This window comes from Neolamprologus brichardi, chromosome 16 (genome assembly GCF_056152115.1).
Source record: "Neolamprologus brichardi isolate AB-2024 chromosome 16, ASM5615211v1, whole genome shotgun sequence".
Lineage (NCBI taxonomy): Eukaryota > Metazoa > Chordata > Actinopteri > Cichliformes > Cichlidae > Neolamprologus > Neolamprologus brichardi.
In genome coordinates, this window is record NC_142119.1 from 27,103,352 (window position 1) to 27,122,262 (window position 18,911).

At 41.2% G+C, this 18,911-nt stretch overlaps 1 protein-coding gene and 1 non-coding gene across 4 annotated transcripts in view; both read right to left on the minus strand.

Annotated features, from left to right (window-relative positions):
* Positions 1-3,367: 3,367 nt before the first annotated feature.
* On the minus strand, positions 3,368-3,558 carry LOC118454040 (U2 spliceosomal RNA). Its single transcript, XR_004843565.2, has one exon. It is a non-coding gene; the product is annotated as a U2 spliceosomal RNA (small nuclear RNA).
* Positions 3,559-9,096: 5,538 nt separating this feature from the next.
* hycc2 (hyccin PI4KA lipid kinase complex subunit 2) overlaps positions 9,097-18,911 on the minus strand; it is a 48,270-nt gene continuing 38,455 nt past the window's right edge. For 2 of the 3 annotated variants that reach the window (XM_087830104.1, XM_087830106.1), the window contains 4 exons: positions 18,248-18,335; positions 17,862-18,018; positions 16,960-17,139; positions 9,097-13,449 (listed from right to left, as the gene is read on the minus strand). In XM_087830104.1, the coding sequence (XP_087686230.1) occupies positions 12,791-13,449; positions 16,960-17,139; positions 17,862-18,018; positions 18,248-18,335 (1,084 nt within the window). In that variant the 3' untranslated portion in view covers positions 9,097-12,790. The remainder of the gene's footprint in view (positions 13,450-16,959; positions 17,140-17,861; positions 18,019-18,247; positions 18,336-18,911) is intronic. The other variant, XM_087830107.1, reaches the window with a different exon arrangement.

Sequence of the window (18,911 nt, forward strand, 5' to 3'; positions counted from 1 at the left end):
GAGTGAGAGGCTGCGTGACTTTATTACATCACACTATTAAACTGGCTCCTCCCTCAGAAAACAATATAAACCACCAAGTGATTTCACTAGATAATATAATCTGCTATCTAGCCAGGCTACTCACGGTTAAATAGCCTGAGATATACCCTCACTGGCCACTTCATAAGGTACACCTTGCTAGTACTGGGTTGGACCCCTTTTGTCTTTCAAGATTTCTGGTCCACGTTAAGTTGATAGCATCACGCAGCTGCTGTAGTTGGCTGCACATGAATGATGTGAATCTCCCATTTCACCACATACTAAAGGTGCTCTATTGGATTGAGATCTTGTGACTGTGGATGCTTTTTGATTAAGGTGAACTCAGTGTCATATTCAAGAAACCAGTTTGAGATGATTTGAGCTTGTGACATAATGCATTATCCTGCTGGAAGCAGCCATCAGAATCTGGGTACACCGCAATCAAAGGGATGGACATGGTCAGCTGTAGTGTTTAAGCAGTGGTCAGTTGGTAATGAGGCGCCCAAAGTGTAACAAGATCTCCCACCACCATCAATCAATCCAAAGCATAGCTGCAAAGCGTCCATGCAATGTTGTTAACGCTAAATTCTGACTCCAACATCCGAATGTTGCAGCAGAGACATTTTTCCAAGCTTCTATTGTCCAATTTTGGTGAGCATGTAAGAATTGTAGCCTCAATTTCCATTTCATCGCTGACAGGAGGGGCACCCAGTGTGGTCTTCTGCTGCTGTAGTCCATCTGAGCTGTGCACTCAGAGAAGCTCCTGTACATACTTTGGTTGTAACGAGTAGTTATTTGAATTATTTGTGTTACTGCTTTCTGCCCATCAGCTTGAAACAGTCTGGCTATTCTCCTGATGAACAGGTGTACCTAATGAACCAGACGATGAGTGTATATTCAAAAATGTGAGTTCAACACGCTGAAAACACCTTATGAGATTAGACTCACCAATTATGTAACATACCTATACACATTTTAGTATCATATATAAGAAAGATTTGCAGAATCATTTGTGTGTGCGTGCACACACACACACACACCAACACACACACACACACACACACACACACACACACACTTACCTCCTAGATTCTCCTTTCATTTAAAAATACAACAAGAAGGACATGAAATCACTTCTTGGGACTTCTTTGAATGTCGCACATTCCCAGGTTTATGAAAACGGTGTGTTTTATGTGGTATGGCACTAGTTGCCAGGTAACACAGATAGGATCAAGTTACTGAACTGAGCACTGGTTCACTATCAGGAGATAAATATACTGCGGTTATTGCGGCAAGTAATCAAATTTAAGTTTCTGTTACATATTTTGACACAAAGTTTGTAATCAGTGCTGATCCACTATAAATGTAATGATGCTGTTCTATGATTGGCCTCCAGTAAGGTCATGTTTTTGGCAGAGTTTGCATGCGTAATCTGTAAACATGATAGCACAAAGAGTTTTGAATGAATTATTCTAAAACCTATTGGGGTGTAGAGTGAGATCATGTAAACAGTCCATTAAAATTTGACCTCCATGCCCTAAGGTCTCCAAGATCAACTTAATGATTTATTGGTCAACAACTGACAAAAAACTAACTAAATGTGGTATTTATTGTCAACACACAGACGTCAGGGTAAAATCTGAAAATGTGATCTTAGAACTGGAGTTTATGTTGCACAGCATGGCCTTTGTCTTTGTAACCAGGATTGGGAGCAGCTCTACCTGCAGGTGTAGGAACAAGACAAAAGTGGACACTCTGAAGTGAAGGGCTCATGATTTCAGTTGTCATTTGAGAAAGAAATAAGGCAGGTCTCAGTACTGTAAGCACAACTCCAGTATGGCACTTCCATAAGTTTAAATGGTTTTGTTTGGCGTCACTCATTTCGTTTTACCAGTTTTACCAGACTGTCAAAGCAGACAAAGACAGAAATCAGGACATAAAGACACTGGTTTCATTCGAAGAATAATTAATCTTTGACAGACTGAAGTTGTTGTCAGAGGGTCTTTTACATCTTGGTGAAAGCAGAGCAGCTCGTCTTTCTCAGTCCAGTCATGACCACCCTATTATTTTCCCCAGTACAAACTAAGGCCTCCTCAGTTCAATTCATTGGCTTTGTTTTAATGTCAATTCATGATTATTATGCCAGGTCACAAAGGCAGCAGCCTAGGCAAAGAAACCCAGACTCACCCATTAGAAGGTTTCTCCCTGTTAAAGGGAGATTTTCTTTTCCACTCTCGCCAAGTGGCTGCTCATAGAGGGCCGTCTGATTGTTGATGTTTTCTCTGTATTTTTGTTTCTGCTTATTGTTTTTGCCAGGCAACAAGTAGGAAATATCAGAGTTAATAAGAAGGGAAACAACTACTGCTGCTTAGCTGTTCTACTTTGAAAATGATAAGACTCTGGACTCAAAGGCAAATGTTTCCTTTAAAGCATGAATACCAGGAATATATTGTAACTTGGTCTTTAACAGCAAGAGACTATCTTGTGCTTCTTGATCTTTATTGGTTGCTGGCAACACAACCACAGACAGTATATAAAATATGGATGTAGGTTCTGAAATGTAAAGCCAACATACAAGTGCCTTAAAGTTGGATTTTTCTAATGGTTACCAGTGAAATGTGTGAATTCATCAGGAAGGAAGGACATTCTGTCCAAAGAGAGCAGAAAACCTACAGAGCTCTGTCACTCTCTGGTGGTCGACAGGGGAGATAACTACACTGTGAGCTTTATCACGCTCAATGCTGTGCAGAGCATTAACCAAGTTTTTATCAAGATGGCAAAAAGAGGAGTTAAACCTATTAACCTATTTCAGTATGAGTCCTCTGTGGATGAAGAACAGAATGCGCTGTTTACACTTCAGTTACAAACGGCACTAAAATTAGGAGAGCTCTGTCGGTCTCTACTGGAAAAGCGAGGCAAGTGCCGGCTTTAACTCTGAGCTGTGAACACACGGTTGTATTTTCATTAGAACTTTTTCAAATAATGTAACTGTAATTTAAAATTTCTTTTTTTGTTATTTCTACAGTAAAGTTCATGCTTTGGCCACTTTTCTGTGCCATAATTTGGTTTTCTTAGAACAATCATACTCATAAGTGGAAAAAAGTGTTCTTTCTCCACGTTTCTCACATCAAAATAAACCAGACTTTCAAAATTTACTGACATCAGTTGTGCATGCATTGTTTTGTTTTGAAAAATATCCACACAAAGCAAAAAGGGCACATTATTTGTTCGCTGCAAATAATTCATTAATTAAATAAAGCTCGTTAATTAGAGCTTTGAACTAAGTACCCTGAAAACGCAGTCGTCTCGTAAAGAAATAGCTATTATATTGACTTTGAACACAATAAGGGGTGGGTGCACCGTTCCTGGAAGTACTGCAATACCAAGTCGATGCGTGGAGTGGACGGAGCAAGCCCCTATTCCATCTCCCTGCTCCAAAAATCAATTTAATATATGGTCCCCGGATAGGGGACGTATCAGATATTAAACTGATAAGAACAGATACTACACTTGATCTTAGCCAAAAGGCCGAGAAGCGATATCGATTAAGGCTCGGAGGAAACGGCCTGGTTCCCAGCGCCGTCTCTCTGACTCATGGTTTGGAAGCTGAACTGCTGATATTTTGTACTGAATTATGACACAAACAAGAGCAACCATGTTCCCTCACACGTCTGATATCGCTGGGTTTGTGTTGCGGTAAACTAAACTTGCGGGCATTTATAACACAAAAGTTATTGCGGCTTCCTGGACACGTGACACGCTTTGATCCAATAGAAGGACCAACACAAATATCACAAATATTTCCACTACATACACGCTAATTATAAATACACACAATTTATTTGTCCATTTATAAAGTCTTTAAACTTTACTCAATGAAGCGGAGTGAAACCTGGAATGAATAAGGTGTTTTACAGATCGACTCATAATAAATATACGTCTTGTAGAGCCCCCTAGGGAAGGGGAGGGTAAACTGCACCACACTCAGAAACTGGTCTAGCAAGACTCAGGAGCTGGCCGGACTGAATTAAATGACACGGTCCTGGCTCAAGGTCTTCGTATTTACAGATAAATTTACAAATTTATTTACAAATAAATAAATAAATGAAATGCGGTTTAAATTATAACATTGAGAAGAGTCCAGTTGACCGACGGTGACAGATATGAGAGCCAAAACAGAATTAAAGCGGGGGCAATGAACTGAACAGCTCTCTCTCAGTCAATGTGGGAATAAACAGTTCTGTCTATGAAGAAGTCAGTAACGAATACTGGAAGCTGTGCGGCCACCTCACCTTGACGAAAATTTCGTGTATGAGTACGTGTCAGTTTACCTGAAGAGTTTCTGAAGAGTAGCTAGTTAGCTAGCTAAATTGACCAGACAACTGTGGACAGGAATTTCCGGCCCGGTAAAACTTGCTGTCAAAACTGCAGTCAATAAAATCAAAATTATCTCAAAAAAAGCAAACTTGAAATTTCGAGTTCTTAAGTTAGTTTTCTGAGATAACCCACCCTTTTTTATTATTATTGTTTTGTATTATTATTATGATATCACAGAGACAGAAACAAGCTTCCACAGACAACAAAAACCTAGCTCCTTGCCCTACTATTATCTAAACATTTAAAATGATAAGGGCCATATTAACTGCTGCTGTTTATGTCTTCGGCCATTTGAAGGTCACATGTTTCTAACGGTCATGCAAAGGTTGTAAGTCGTGAGAGCGTTTGCATTGGTATGCAAGAAGCGCACAGTTTTTGACTTCATGACTAAAGCCCGTTAATTTTGCATTTATTTTTTGAAAAATATTTGTTCATAAACAAGAGAGAAAATCGATTTAAGAGACTAAATAAATAAAATAAAAAAATCAATCAACAACATGTCATATTACAATAACTCTTAAACAGAACTTAATAAATAATTTAAAAACTATCTCCAAAAGTTGATTTTGTTCATCTGGACGTAGCGTTTAGTGGGAGAAACGTTTTTTCACTCATCCAAGTGACTTCTTCAGTCTCAGCTGACTGTTTCCCCAACAGTACATTTGCATAATGACTGAAACCAGCCCACTGAGGGAACAATGGGCTGGGAGGTCAGTTCCTTAATCTTAATTATGCAAATTCTCATGACCATTGATCAACAACCACTGACCAAAACCCACTGATCAAAGACCACTGATCAATGGCCATGAGTACCATTCACAGAGAGTTGGGGAATGGCTGCAATCACAGCATTGTACGATGGCGAAAGACGTACCCTGTGTCGGGGGACCCGATCCTTGGGGTGGACCAATTTTTGGCGCAGAGTGTTTTGGGGTTTAAAAGCCACAGAGACCCGGTGTGTAGAAAAAATGTGTCTCAACTGCTCCGATACTCCTGACACATATGGGATCACTACAGGTTTTCGCTTGGGCAGCGGTTGTCCTTCTCTCCTGGAGCTTTCTTTAGGTGCCTTTGGGGAAACCTGCAGTCAGCTGAGACTGAAGAATTCACTTGGATGAGTGACGAAACGTTTCTCCCACAAAACGCTACGTCCAGATGAACATAATCAACTTTTGGAGATTTACTTTCCTGGATGATTGAGAATGCATCAAGAAAATTTAAAAACGACTTTATTCCAGTGTTCAGAGTCTTTTACAAGTCTTGTTGCTTGCACAACAAACAATAGCACAGTAATAAATAATTTAAAAAAGAAAATGATTATAGACATCTAATAATAACAATATTATGATGAATATATTCTAATATGGCTCTAAAGCAAATAAACCATCTGGGGAAGTCAAATGCAGGCTAGTATGTACATATGGCTCCTCAGTGAGGCTCATTCTTTATGGTTTTGCCTTTTAAAGACAAATATATCATATTTCATATATGAGTTTTTGAGACTGTGGATTTAAGCTGAAATAGCATTTTCTATCCCTCATGTAAACTAAGACCAAGTCTGGTAAGTCCGGAGCTATGCAGAACTTCAGCAGGACTCTCCGCACCTTAAATGTAAAAGCGTTAGCTCTTTTCTCAAAAATGCCCTGGTTACACCATTAGAATCGTAGATAGAATTTATATTCTCAATTTCTTTTGGGGGTTGAAGTGCCTGGGAAGGGATCTCAACCTCCACTCACATCTTCCTTCAGGTGATCTCAATGTAAGTAAGTAAGTAAAACTTTATTTATATAGCACCTTTCAAGATAAAAATCACAAAGTGCTTCACAGAAGCTAAAACCTAAAAATAAAAATCAACCAAAAGCAAGTTTAAAAAGATGAGTTTTTAACTGTTTTTTAAAAGCGACCACTGAGTCCACAGATCTCAGGCTCAAAGGGAGAGAGTTCCACAATCTGGGGGCCACAGTTCCAAAAGCTTTGTCGCCTTTTGTTTTCACCCTCAATGGGTCACATAATAGAGTGAGACAAGGTCTCACAATGGTGTCACCCAAAACCTCTGCTGATAATGACCCACGCCTTTTTTCACACCTTGGTGCAGATGTCGAGGCACATGATCAATAGTGGGTCAACAACCCCGTTAAGAAACAATTCACTAGGGCAGACGTTCCCAAAGTGTCGGGCCCGCCCCCTAGGGGGGGCGCAGAGCCATTGCAGGGGGGGCGCGTCATGAAAAGGGAAAAAAACCAAAAACAACAACGCTTGGACACTGCTAGCAGGGCGCCCACACAAAGGCAAAGCAGGAGATGAAGCATCGCTGAATATGTTTCCAAACCAACTTCATTCTAAGCCAAAGACTAGAAAATATGGTGAAGCATGTCTGCCCTTTGGCTTCACCTGCACAAGTGCAGAGGTAGGTCTCCCTGCAGGATTGGTTTTCCTTTTGTCGGGAGCAGCACTGGGCTGTTTAAATCACGGACAAACAGGATCCCACTTTCGTGATTTTTAGTTCACAAACACTTGTTGTAATGACTAACTACTCCTGACATTTTGGAGATGTTAGCTCGATCAAGTTACAGCTGGATACAAATAATATCAGGCTGATCCTGCCACAATTTGTTCCCCGGTTCAAATAACGGACAAACAGCATCCAACAGTTGTTTATGTTTTTGAACCCATTTTGCAGAGGGATTTTTTGAAAAATGTATTGATAGTAATGTTGAATATTATTACAAAGAAAAAAACAACTACATGTAAAATAATTACACCGTGATGCCTCTGCCTTTCTAAATGGAGGGACAGTAACTGCTTGTAAAACCTGCAGATAGTCAGATTAACAGTATTTCGTCTCTATCTGCCATTCTGCAATTCATCTCATGTAAACAATAACGTGGCGCACAGCGTGACGTGAAAAAAGGCACATACCTTTGACATTGCATGACGAACTCTGTATTCCTCATCCAGTAAACGCAAAAAAGGAGTTTTAAAAAATCTCCGTTCTCGGTGATTCGAAACGCCGTTTACGTGTGGACGAAACAGCTGCGTTTTCAAAAACACCCCTGTAGGTGTGGACGCAGCGTAAAAGACTTAGTAGTTTATTTTCTTACTACCTGTAATTTATTGCAGATTACTTGTATTTGCTTAATTGTTTACTAAATGTTTGAGGTGTGAAATAAACCGCAATGGAGCAAAATATGGGTGTGTGTGGTTGGAGGATGTGTTCGTGCGTGCGTGCGCGCGCGAGGGGGCGCGCGAACATTTTTCTTGTAAAACAAGGGGGGCCCAGCAAAAAAAGTTTGGGAACCACTGCACTAGGGGTTAAATATCTGGGACGCTCCACCATTTGTGTTGATGCATGCTCAATCATCCAGGTAAAAGTTAATTCTGTTCTTCTGGATGTAGTGTTTTCAGTGGGAGAAAAGTTTTTGCCACTCACCCAAGTGACTTCTTCAGTCTCAGAAGTCACAGACTGAAGAAGTTGCTGTAGCCCATCTGTTTCCAGGTCAAATGAGTTGTGCTTTCAGATTTGCTCTTCTGCATAGCTTGTTTGTATAAATGGTTTTTTTTGTTACCTTTCTATCAGCTTGAAGCCATCTGGCTATTTCCCTCTGACATAACCAGGATTTTCACCCAGAGAACGCTTGCTCACTGGATATTTCATCCCTGTAAACCCTGAAGATGGCTGTGCAGGAGACTCTCAGTACAGGAACAGGTGTACCTAATAAAGCGGTTGCTGAATGTATGAAGCATGAATTTACAGGACTATGCAGTAGTTTGTGCTATGTTCTTAGATTGTATAGATTTTCTGTTTGTTTTCCTATGCATATATTTTAACGAGTATTATTTTGCTTGTCTCCATTTCATCAGTTTTGATGATGAGTGATGAGAAGTCTGAATTCATTCATCATAAAGTTGAAGTGCTTGACTGACTATTCATGTTCTGACAAATGTGAGAAAGGATTTGATTGTCTTTTGCAGAGGCGAGTCTGTGATATGAAAAATGCCTTAACCGTTTTCAGAACTGCAGAGTGGTGAGAATTACTTCTCTGCTGTGACAACTGAGCCAAATCCATTACAAAAAACTGGAGTCAAGATTAACATTAGTGACGTAATTTCCGTCAAATATGGCGGTCCGCCCAGTTGCCTTCTTTTAAAATGTGATCAGGCAGGACTGAAGACTCAAAAAGCCCAGAGACACCGGCCATAAGGTCGCTCTGCATTCAGCACTATTGACCGTTAGCTTGTTTCACAGTAGGTGTTCTAATTTTCTTTCCAATTTCCGTTTTCACTGCCAGCAAAGCTGTTCGGACTCAGTGGAACCATTAGCTAACAGCAAATAAGCTAACACAGTCAGTTCACAAAATTAGCTGACTGAATTCAGACTACTAAGTTTTCATATTGTAGACAATGGGTTATTCTGATGTATTTAAAATATTTATTTGCTTGCATTTTTTGATACAATGCTCTGTATTGTATACAGATATTATAATAAAGGATAGTCTTTTAAATAAAGACTTCTCTTGCTCAAGACCACTTAAAAAACCCCCACTTACAATAAAGTCTGGCTCATATAAATGAAATGTAAAGAAATGACAGGTGACTTGAGACTTTTGCAGTTATATAGTGAAACCAAACTGGGTACTAAAACTGGAAGTAGTCATGTGATGTGTAATGATGAGTGTACTAAAGCACTCACACACAGTCAGATCCCTTACAGCACAATATTTATTCAACAATATACATTAATTTCTCTCTACATTTTAGACTTATGTTCATTTTTTTTATATTCATCTTGCTTCACCTTTGTACATTTATTTACAAGATTTAAAATAAGTCTTTCTCCATTTATATAACATCATTAGTACAGTGTAATCACATCATCCAGCAGCTTCCCTTGAAGCATTCATATTCGCTAATCTATTTAATACACCGACTGGCGTCTTTGAGCCACAGAGCAGCAAACTGACAGAAGGGCTCAACATGCACTCAGAGTCCAGGTGTCCATGGTCCTCTTAATTCACCCATGTAAGAGAGGTCGTTTGCTCTGTAGCACCGCGGCAGGGTGTATAAACAGAATCTTTGAATGGCGACACTGTTGAGGTCTTGCACCTTTAAAAATCATCTTAAATGCATGTGGCCCCTCCCACCCGACGAGGATTGGCGAAAGCCCGTCCACCAAAATAAAAAGATAAAAAGGAGAGGGTGGGGGAAATGTTGCATAGAATCAATTCTGATGTCAAGAACAGAAATTTTAGTGCTGCCATTTTTATTTTTATTTTTTTTAAATGTGGCTTTCTGATAATCTCCTGAGACCTTCCAGACCCCATTTTATATATATCTATATATATATTTTTGGTTTTAAAAAGAAAAAAATATAATAAATAGCTGTACCCTTTGACTTTAACAAAAAAATAGCATTGTGTTGGATGTGACATCCAACACAATGCTACTTTAAAAGAGACTAAAACCCTGCATTGAGTGTATTTGCACATAAATGGATGTCATTTTGATTACTATCTTGAGAGAGGTGGATGGATTAAAGTGCATTCTACTGTATGAAAACAAAGCCCACAGTTGTGACATGCAGGACAGGAAATGAACTTTATTTAAATAAAATATATTTTTTCCTTTATTGAAATTCAAATAGACTTAAGGATTTATAAGCTTATCTATGGCAGCTAAAATTTCCAGCCACAGTCAAACTTTACCGTTCATTTCCCACCCTGATCACATGCAAATAACACTGTGTACGCACACACTCCCACACACACACTCTTGGACATTTGTCACTCTGTGGCAGCGTGCAGCACCAAAGTGGCTGCTGGTACCCCTCAGGTGAAGGGGAGTCGTGTGAATGACAAGAACACGTTAACAGTTTAAAAAAACAAAAACAAAAAAACAAACAACAGCCAAAAGGTGCCACTTGACTCACAGCAAAATACAGTAAATGGGAAAACACGGCTCGCCAAGAGCCACACAGCACGATGACAGCAGACAGTGGACCAGGTGAGAGTGTGAACTGTAGCTACTCTCCTCTCTTCTTCATCCTCCACAGTCCAGTCCAGTCCAGTTCAGGAGAAGGAGGAGGAGGAGGAAGAGCATGTGAGGCCAAAGAGCTGACTACTGAGGCTTTTTGGCCTGAAATGTGTAAGGCTAAAGCACACACAGGACTCACTCGGGACCAGGAGCAGCAGCTGTGAGGGTTTCAAGCACAGGAGCATGAGCGTGTGGGATTTTCACTGCACACCGAACTGACTTTTATAAATATATATATATATATGCATATGTATATCTATTAATCATTCATTCTCTTTTTAAACAAGCACTTGAGCAAAACATGGAAATGCAGTACAACCGCTGACTACTACAGTACACAGACGCTTCATATACTGCTTTTATATGTGAACAGCTACACTAAGTGATGATTTATTTATTTTTTAAATGGCAAATAAAGGTGAAGCTGCATCTAAGGGCACGTTGAACCATGTGTCTAGAGATCCCTTTTTTTTTTTTTTTAATTTATTTTAAAATAAGAACAGCAGACAGGAGAGAAAAAAAAAGAAGGCATTTTTAAATTTAAGACATCCAAAGGAGGGGAAACCGAAAGTCCTTAAGGAGAGGATGCGTATCGGCACATCTGGCAAAGACGAGGACAAAACTCGGGTTTGTCTCACCGGGCATTTCATGCCAAAGAAACAGCCGGCGCTTCGCAGGGCACTAAACATGCAGACAAGCACGCCGTGCTCAAATCGCTCAGCCCGGACAGGGGGTTCTACAGAAGGCAAGCGAGCAGCCGTTTCACAGCAGAGATCTAACTCCATGTATGTGATTCAAATTGCACTTCCAAAAAATAAAAAAAATAAAAATCAAAGCAGGGCATTTTAGGGACTTAAAATAATAACCCAAATGAGACTGATTGATATATGACAGGAAAAAGAAAAAAAGAAAAGCCTGACGGTTTTTGTTTTGCAGGTAAAAACTGCACATGATGGTACTCAACTGAAATGCAAGGCCAGGATATTCAGCCACACTTGTCACACGAACGCGCACAAATCTTTACAGTGCCGTCACAGCTGCAGTGTGAAACCATTTGCAATCCTCCCAATTGGTCATCAGTCTGATTTTGAACTATTCTGCATTCTGATTGGGAGACACGTGTCTGAGTGGCAGGTGAACACACAATGAGGTAGAACAAAATGTTTTATAAGCATCCAATCAGAGCACAAAAACAGGCGGTCAGCAGTGACTGGTATACACCTCCAGAGGGCAGCACTTCACCGGCTCAGACATGACGTCAACACACAAGCTTTAACACAGACCGACACGCGCACTAGCGAGTGCTCTTAGACGGAAGGATCCATTGAGCGATTTGAACCGCAAATTTAACATACAGTCAGCAAAAGTGTGCACGGTTATTCAACGAGATTCAGATTTTAAACCAAACTGCAAGACAAAAGTCTTCCCGTAGGCGCACAGTATTTATTTCTCTAGATTTAACCATTTAAAATCTCGGGGAAGGACAAAGCCTCGCCACCCTTCCAATTTGGTTTTACAACAATCCTATTTGTTAGATTTTACAGATTAAATGAGAATTGTTTCTGTGACAAAATAAAGGTCATGGCCTTAACCCTAAAGAATCACTTGGGCCTGACAAACTACTGTCACACACACACACACAAAAAAGAAAACCCTTCTTTGGACTCTGATTTAAAACATTTAAAGATCTGTTATTCATAAAACTATGTCGAATTAAAACAAAAAACCCAAAAAACAGCAATTAACGAGGAAGATAATCAGCAAGAACGATTGCACGTGAGCCCCGGGAATGAAGGAGAAGGAATGAAGAGACAGACCAACCGAATCCCCCACTCTTCTCCAAATGAGCGACGGTAAGTGTTATTGCTGATTCATTTTTGACTGATTCAGTCTGGAAAACGTAATAATCTGAAATGTCACGGATGACCTACAGCTAGCCTGAAATCCTTGAAGATCCCCTCTCGTCACAGCCTCCCTTTGAGGAGAGTTTCTTTGTGGAATGCTCAGCTTGGCAGAGAGGAGGACGCAGTGACACGCTGGACTCTTACACTCGACCGTAGTTACAGCAGGAGCAGCCGGTCACTATTCACTACTTTTCACGTTGTTGTGCTGTCAGTGACTTCATCCACCCACGACGACAGCAGGTCTCAATTACAAATTTTAATGGATGTTTAACGGGATGGAAACACAGCTCTGGAGATCTCAAATGTGTTTCAATTTCTTACACACACACACAGACAGACGCACAGGTAGAAAGACGTCATAGTCGAGCTGTAGAGAGTCGCGGAGAGAAACTGCATGAATCTGTGTGTGTTATGTAGGTATTCGTGCGTGTGAGTGTGCGTGCCATTCCCTGCACTGGACGTTAGACCTGTGATATGATCTGCATGTTGAAGCTGGGGGAGCGCGACTGCTTGGTAAGAGGTGCTCCAGGAGAAAGCAGGGCCTGAGCCTCCTCCGGCCTGAGCAGGTGTTCCTCCTGCAAACTGATGGTGGAGTGCCGGTGAGAACCCCCAGCTAGAAGCCCTTCCCTCTCAGAGCCTCCTGCCTCCTCGTGTTCCTCGCCATCGCCTCCGTTCAGGTTGAAATTTGTGCAGTCAAAGGACTTGCTGGAGGAGGTGCTGCCAGTTCTCACTAGCATGGGGCCCGCGGGGAAGCTCAGGTGCTTCTTTATGGGGCTCAGCTGGATGGCGTCCAAGTTGATGCTCGCTGGAGGCGACTGCTGCCTCTGTTGATGCCTCCTCGTGACGGCCTGAAGATCCGTAGACAACTCCGCCTGTTTGTCTGTCTCCCGCTCTTTCTCCCGCTCCTTCTCCCGCTCTCGCTCCTTGTCCCGAGACAGTCGCGCAGTAATGGCTTTCTTGATGCTGCTCGTGCTGCTATTCAGGCTGCCACCCCTGGGCCCCACGCTGCCGCCAAGCTTGGTGCCGCTGGGCTGGCTGCTGTTCGACGCCCCAGAGGAGAAACCCTCGTCTGGGTCGTTGATATTGAAGGAGTCCTCCCCGCCGCTCATGCCATCGGCATCTGAATGTGACGATGAATGAACATAGACAGAAGAAAGCAAAACAAAAGCAAAGAGAAATGTGAGTAAAATCACAAAATGCTGAGCTGAGTATGACCTGACTGAGCAAAACCTTTACTCTCATTTTATAAAACCTTCCAAACACTTCATAACTGCAAAGTTTCCTAATCTATAATCTCGTCCACATGTCACAGAAGTTGCTGCTTTGGCTCGGTAACACAAAGCCGTGTCTTCTAATTCTTATTTACAGTGTTGTCAAATGGCTTGTAAAAATTTTAGCAGTAATAATGACTATAATTAGATGATTAGAAATACTCCAAAATAAATTAGCAGACTTAATTAGTTTCCCTTCTAAAAGTGCAACACTTTACGCTCGACAGGCTGTGCTTCTTCATTATCTCAGTCATTAAGCACCAAACAGAGGTTCAGTTCAATAGACTGCATAATGACCCTGAGCTCTGATCCTCTGATGTAACACAGATTGACTTAAATCTGACCAGCTGTTTGTTTGGGCAAAGTGAGAGTTCAATATCCTGGCTCAAAGAGCTGAGTTTTTTTTAAATCACAATATGCAGTCATCAATAATCTATAGCCTAATAGGCACGATATTTGGATAAAGACCTAAAGATTAAAACATTTTTAATCCATTTGTATCCTCACTTTGAAAGCTGAAAAGGAAAAAAGATGATAAAGTGTTAGAAAAAAGCAAGTTATTGACATACAGGGTAAAGGCTGTTAAAAGAAGAGAGATGATCAGCTGTCTCTCTCTGTCATGCATCGTTGGGACAAGCAGACCCGGATGACAGGGAAACCACAGACAGCACCAGAAAAAGGAATGCAGAAAACTGAGAAGAAAAAGGTCTGGACTGACATGCACATAACATGAGGAGGAGACACATGCTCTCGTGCCCCATCCCTCGTCTCTCCTGCAGCTCTGGCCCAGCGGTCACGTGGTTGGCCGGCCGAAATGTGCCTGCCAATCTGTGGAAAGCGCTGATGCGAGTCCGTACACCTCGCCAGATCAATAGCCTTCCAGTTAGAGCTGACAGCCTGCGAGGCTAAATGAGCCAGTCTGCAAACCACCACAGGCCAACCCAGTCCCCCAAATGAAGAGTGGTATTGGTGATCTTTACCAACAAGGCTGCAGCCAGTGGTTTTTACATGTTTTAGCCTTTTGACTACACTTTGCTTATGTCTGCTCATGCAACAGATTTATATACTTGCTGCCGGTTCCCAGTCATTTCAATGCGCTGTGAAATTTAGCCGGAAATAACTGAAATAACATATTTTGTATTTTAGTTTTTAAGTGGGGAGCATTTTAAAAACTCTTCATGGTGCATTCAAGGTCAATCTGAGGAGCAGCATTTTAAAGTAAACCTGCAAAAAACATTGCTTCTGCAGAAATAGAAAATACACATAACCCGCAATATAGCTGAGAGGGTCAGTGTTAGCTTTGCAATTCAAAACAAAAATAAAGGGAGGAAGTGCTACTTAGCATACAAACTATCCATATTTTCCCTGTAAAGTTCAATGCTTTGTTTATGTTTAAAAGTTAAATCGTTGGTCACATTATTAATGAGGATGAACTTTGTGCTTTGCATCACAGAAATTTGGTGTTACAAGCTAAAACACTTTTCAATCCGTAGGCGAATTTCATCTGCAGAAGTTAAACTCACTGTACATAAGCATCAGAGTTCGTATTATGTAAAATATAAACCAACATACAAAAGAAGTAAACTTTAACTATATAATGATCGTCACTAATGGAAGGTTTGTCCAGTAAAAGGCATTATGGGTAACTGTGTTTTTACCTGCATGTTTGTTTATGGTAGGAAAACAGGTCCTTTTTCAAATATACACTGCTGTAGTCAAAATTCATCAGATTCCATACATATCAATAAATACACATAAGGAATTCTTCCTAAGAGTCTTTGATGATCTTCAGCAGCTCATTCTCATATGTTCTGGTTACAATGCAGAACGTATGAGAAAGGGTCGCTTTAGAACTAAAGAGGACAGACATTAAAGATTTCTAATAAAGACTGATATTTAAATTCATTTTCAGATTGTTTTTAAAACCACAAAGTTTCAAAATAAACTAAAGCTCCTGCATCAGTCATTAATTCAGAGTTTTTAAAACTGCTCCCACCACAGATTTAGCAATATTAAAATAGCACATTTTATACTTTTACTTTGAAGTGACCCGAGCTGAATGAATAATTTCCTCTAAGGAACTCAAAACAAAAAAGAAAAATGGTTGCGGTGCAAAGAATATGCTATAAGAAGTTTAAACATGCAAAGGCACAAGCAACTTTCAATTTCAATGCAATGGAGAGGCAAACAAACAGGTTTCGACTTCCTGCAAGAGAATCGCAACTAACTGACTGCTTTTGAAATAATCCCATGTTTCTCTTTAATATGTGGCAGATTTCTATCTAACAAAATCATGATAAAGGATTCTTTCACAGCGGCGTTCAATGAAAACTCACTGGAAGAAGATGAGATGGCACTCAGACATACACTGACCACAAGCCAGGAAATGCGTCTGACGTTTCAAGATTTCAAAACGTTTATGAATGGAAATGGACACACATTTAAAGGATGCAAAATGGGCCTACAATCCCTGCTCGAATTAGTGGACTGACAGCATTCAATTTATAACTTGGCCTTTTTTTCTGATAAGCTAAAAGATCCGACGTTTCTTGTTTGAGCAGAAATCACTGAAGCTTGCTGTAGCGTGTGCATGCAGGGCTTGTTTTCACTCACTGAGCTGGGGAAAAGAAATGCAACATAACGGAATAAAGGACAGAGTAAAGCTGCTGGACTAATTTAAAAAAAAAAAGAAAAAAAGAAAACACCACAAACAAATCGGAGGTTCTCTTTCTGCAGGGAAGGGTGGTAGCAGCAGATGGGTGCTGCTGGCTTCACAGACCCAAAACTTAATGCTATCAAACACCTCAAGGGGCGAGTTCAGAAAGAAGATGCCGGATACTCTGAGCCCGTTTTGTAAAACTGATGCATATTCCCTGTCAAAGCTGTAGAAAATATAAATCAATAAACCCAATTATCAAACAGGGAGAGTTTGGAAAGCGCAGAGTAGAAGGTCAAGCTGGACACTAAACATGCTCAGTGAGTGATAAGGGTGGCAGTTTAACGTTGAAGGCATGATGAGGGGAAGAAAGAGAGAACATGACATGACGACAGGCCCATGCAGAACGGCCACTAGCCAACCACACTTCCTTCAAACCCAGAATAGGCGACTCTTCCACTCTTAAATGAGGCAAAAACATAGCAAAGGTTTTGCGTTAGAGGGGTTGTTGGCTGAGGGTCTTATAAGACTGGATGAGTTAGTATACTCTGGGGAAGTGAAGATGCAGCCACAATGGAAAGGGCAGAGTTAACCGCCTCAAGTCGAGAAGGGGTAGTAGGAGGACGGTTGGGATGATACAGATCGAAGGGGGCACCTCCTCCTGAGACCCGCCCTGCTCTGAGCGTCCGCCCCCGTCCCCTACCCTCGAGAGTGATGGGGGGAATGATGCTGCTGCTGCTGCTGCTGTGGTGGCTGTGTTGCCGCCCTCCTCTTTCCTCTTTAGCCGTGGGATCCCAGTGGGTGCGGTGGCGGTGTTGGTGCTGGGTGAGGCTAGGATTGACGATGAGGCTCAACTCTGCATCGGTTGAGTAGTCAAAACAATCTGGGAGTCAACAACACAGATGAGGAAATGTGTCGCTTTAGTAGCAGCAAGCTTCAATCAATTCGGGCCTCATCATAGCCAGAGCAGGCCTAACTACTGTCTCTAAATTCACGGGTAGATCACAAGATATGGAAAAAATAGGAACTACCCCATAAATACTTGGTAAAATGGAGACAGCAGAAACTACAAGGACCATTTCTCTCTTCATCTTAACCAGTGAAACAAAGCACGTAATAGACAGGACAAGCAAAAACAGTGAAAAGAAAACGAAAAAAAGAGCAATAAGGAGCAGTGAGTGGCACAAACACTGCAAACACAGACTATATGACCACAGTTGCATACAATAACTGACATGAAACACCATTTAGATGATGCTAATGGTGTAACTGAAGTACAGAGGAAACGGGTTTTCTTCTCACTGGAAAGGGGGGGAAAAAAAACACCAGAGAAGTCATTTTCTCACCAAATAGCTCCTTCTTGCGGGCTTTTATAGATCAGGGAAAAAAGTAATAACCTGTAAGATTACAGCTTAAATCATAACCATGCACTTGCTTAACTTTCTTCTTCAAACTATCCTCAAGTGCTACGGATAATTCATGAGGTTGATGAAAGGGCGAAAAAAAAAAAAAGTAATCTACTCTGCGTCCAGATTTACTTCCTGCACTGCGGCCTGGCTCGCGGTCCTGTGTGCTGCAGCCAAGATGGCAGATTTTAAGTCTCACCCTCTCTCTTCCAGCGGTGGCGTCGTATAGAGGCGGTGGTGATGGCCGAGATTGATATACGGCTGATGGTGGGCGTCACCTCCACCTGCAGCACCTTGCGGCCCCGCGGTGCGTCTGGAGCGCTTTCCGGCAGCGAGTTTTTCATGGCGTTCCCCAGCTGAAGTCGACACATGCACAGGTGCAGATCAATAAACAATTAAAGGAGCAAAGCCAGGAGGTATAACAAGATTTAAAACCTGGTTATGGTTCAAATTTGAGGACAAACAGAGGCGATTTAAGAAAAAAAAAAGGCAGATCAAAGCCATTATTTTACTTCATGGTTTTTATTTTGTCTCGGGATTTAATTATACACAGGTGGGAGTTTACTGCTGTGCTGCAGGTCTTACCAGGAGAGGCTGGGAGTAAAGCTCCAGCTGGGCTCGGTACAGAATGTCCTCCAGAGCTTCTCGCCCCATCTCCCACTCTCCATTGTATCTGCAAATCACAACAAAAGACACACACACACACACACAGACAGGCATTTAACAATGTCATGCCGCGAGCCTATCTGAGTAAACTGGAATGTCTCACAAGGTGCCTTGACGTCTGAATCATATCCTCTAATCTATTATTAGTTATTTAGTAATGCCTGCAGCTACAGCGAGGGCGTGGTGGATAACTTGGGCACGTATCTAAACAGAGGGATTACACTCTACCTCGCTGTTGAAATGCGAGAAAATAGGCTGAATTTTTTTCCTCGCAGTGAAATAAAATATAAAGCATTTAGAAAAACAAACTTTATGTCACACATAAATGGTTTTCACAGTTACTAAATAGAATAGTAACTGTGGCACATTAATGGCTGCTAATTTGTGTAAAATTGTGTAAATGCAGGGATATGGAAACATATTATCAAATTCAAACTGAAAATCAGCAAAGACTGATAAACATGTATTTAACTTACACTAAGAAAATGTCCAATAAATACTGAATCTTATCTTTGCAGAGCAAGATACTGCAAGATACTACCTGGACTGATGAACATGAAAAAAAAGTACTATGGAAATAATA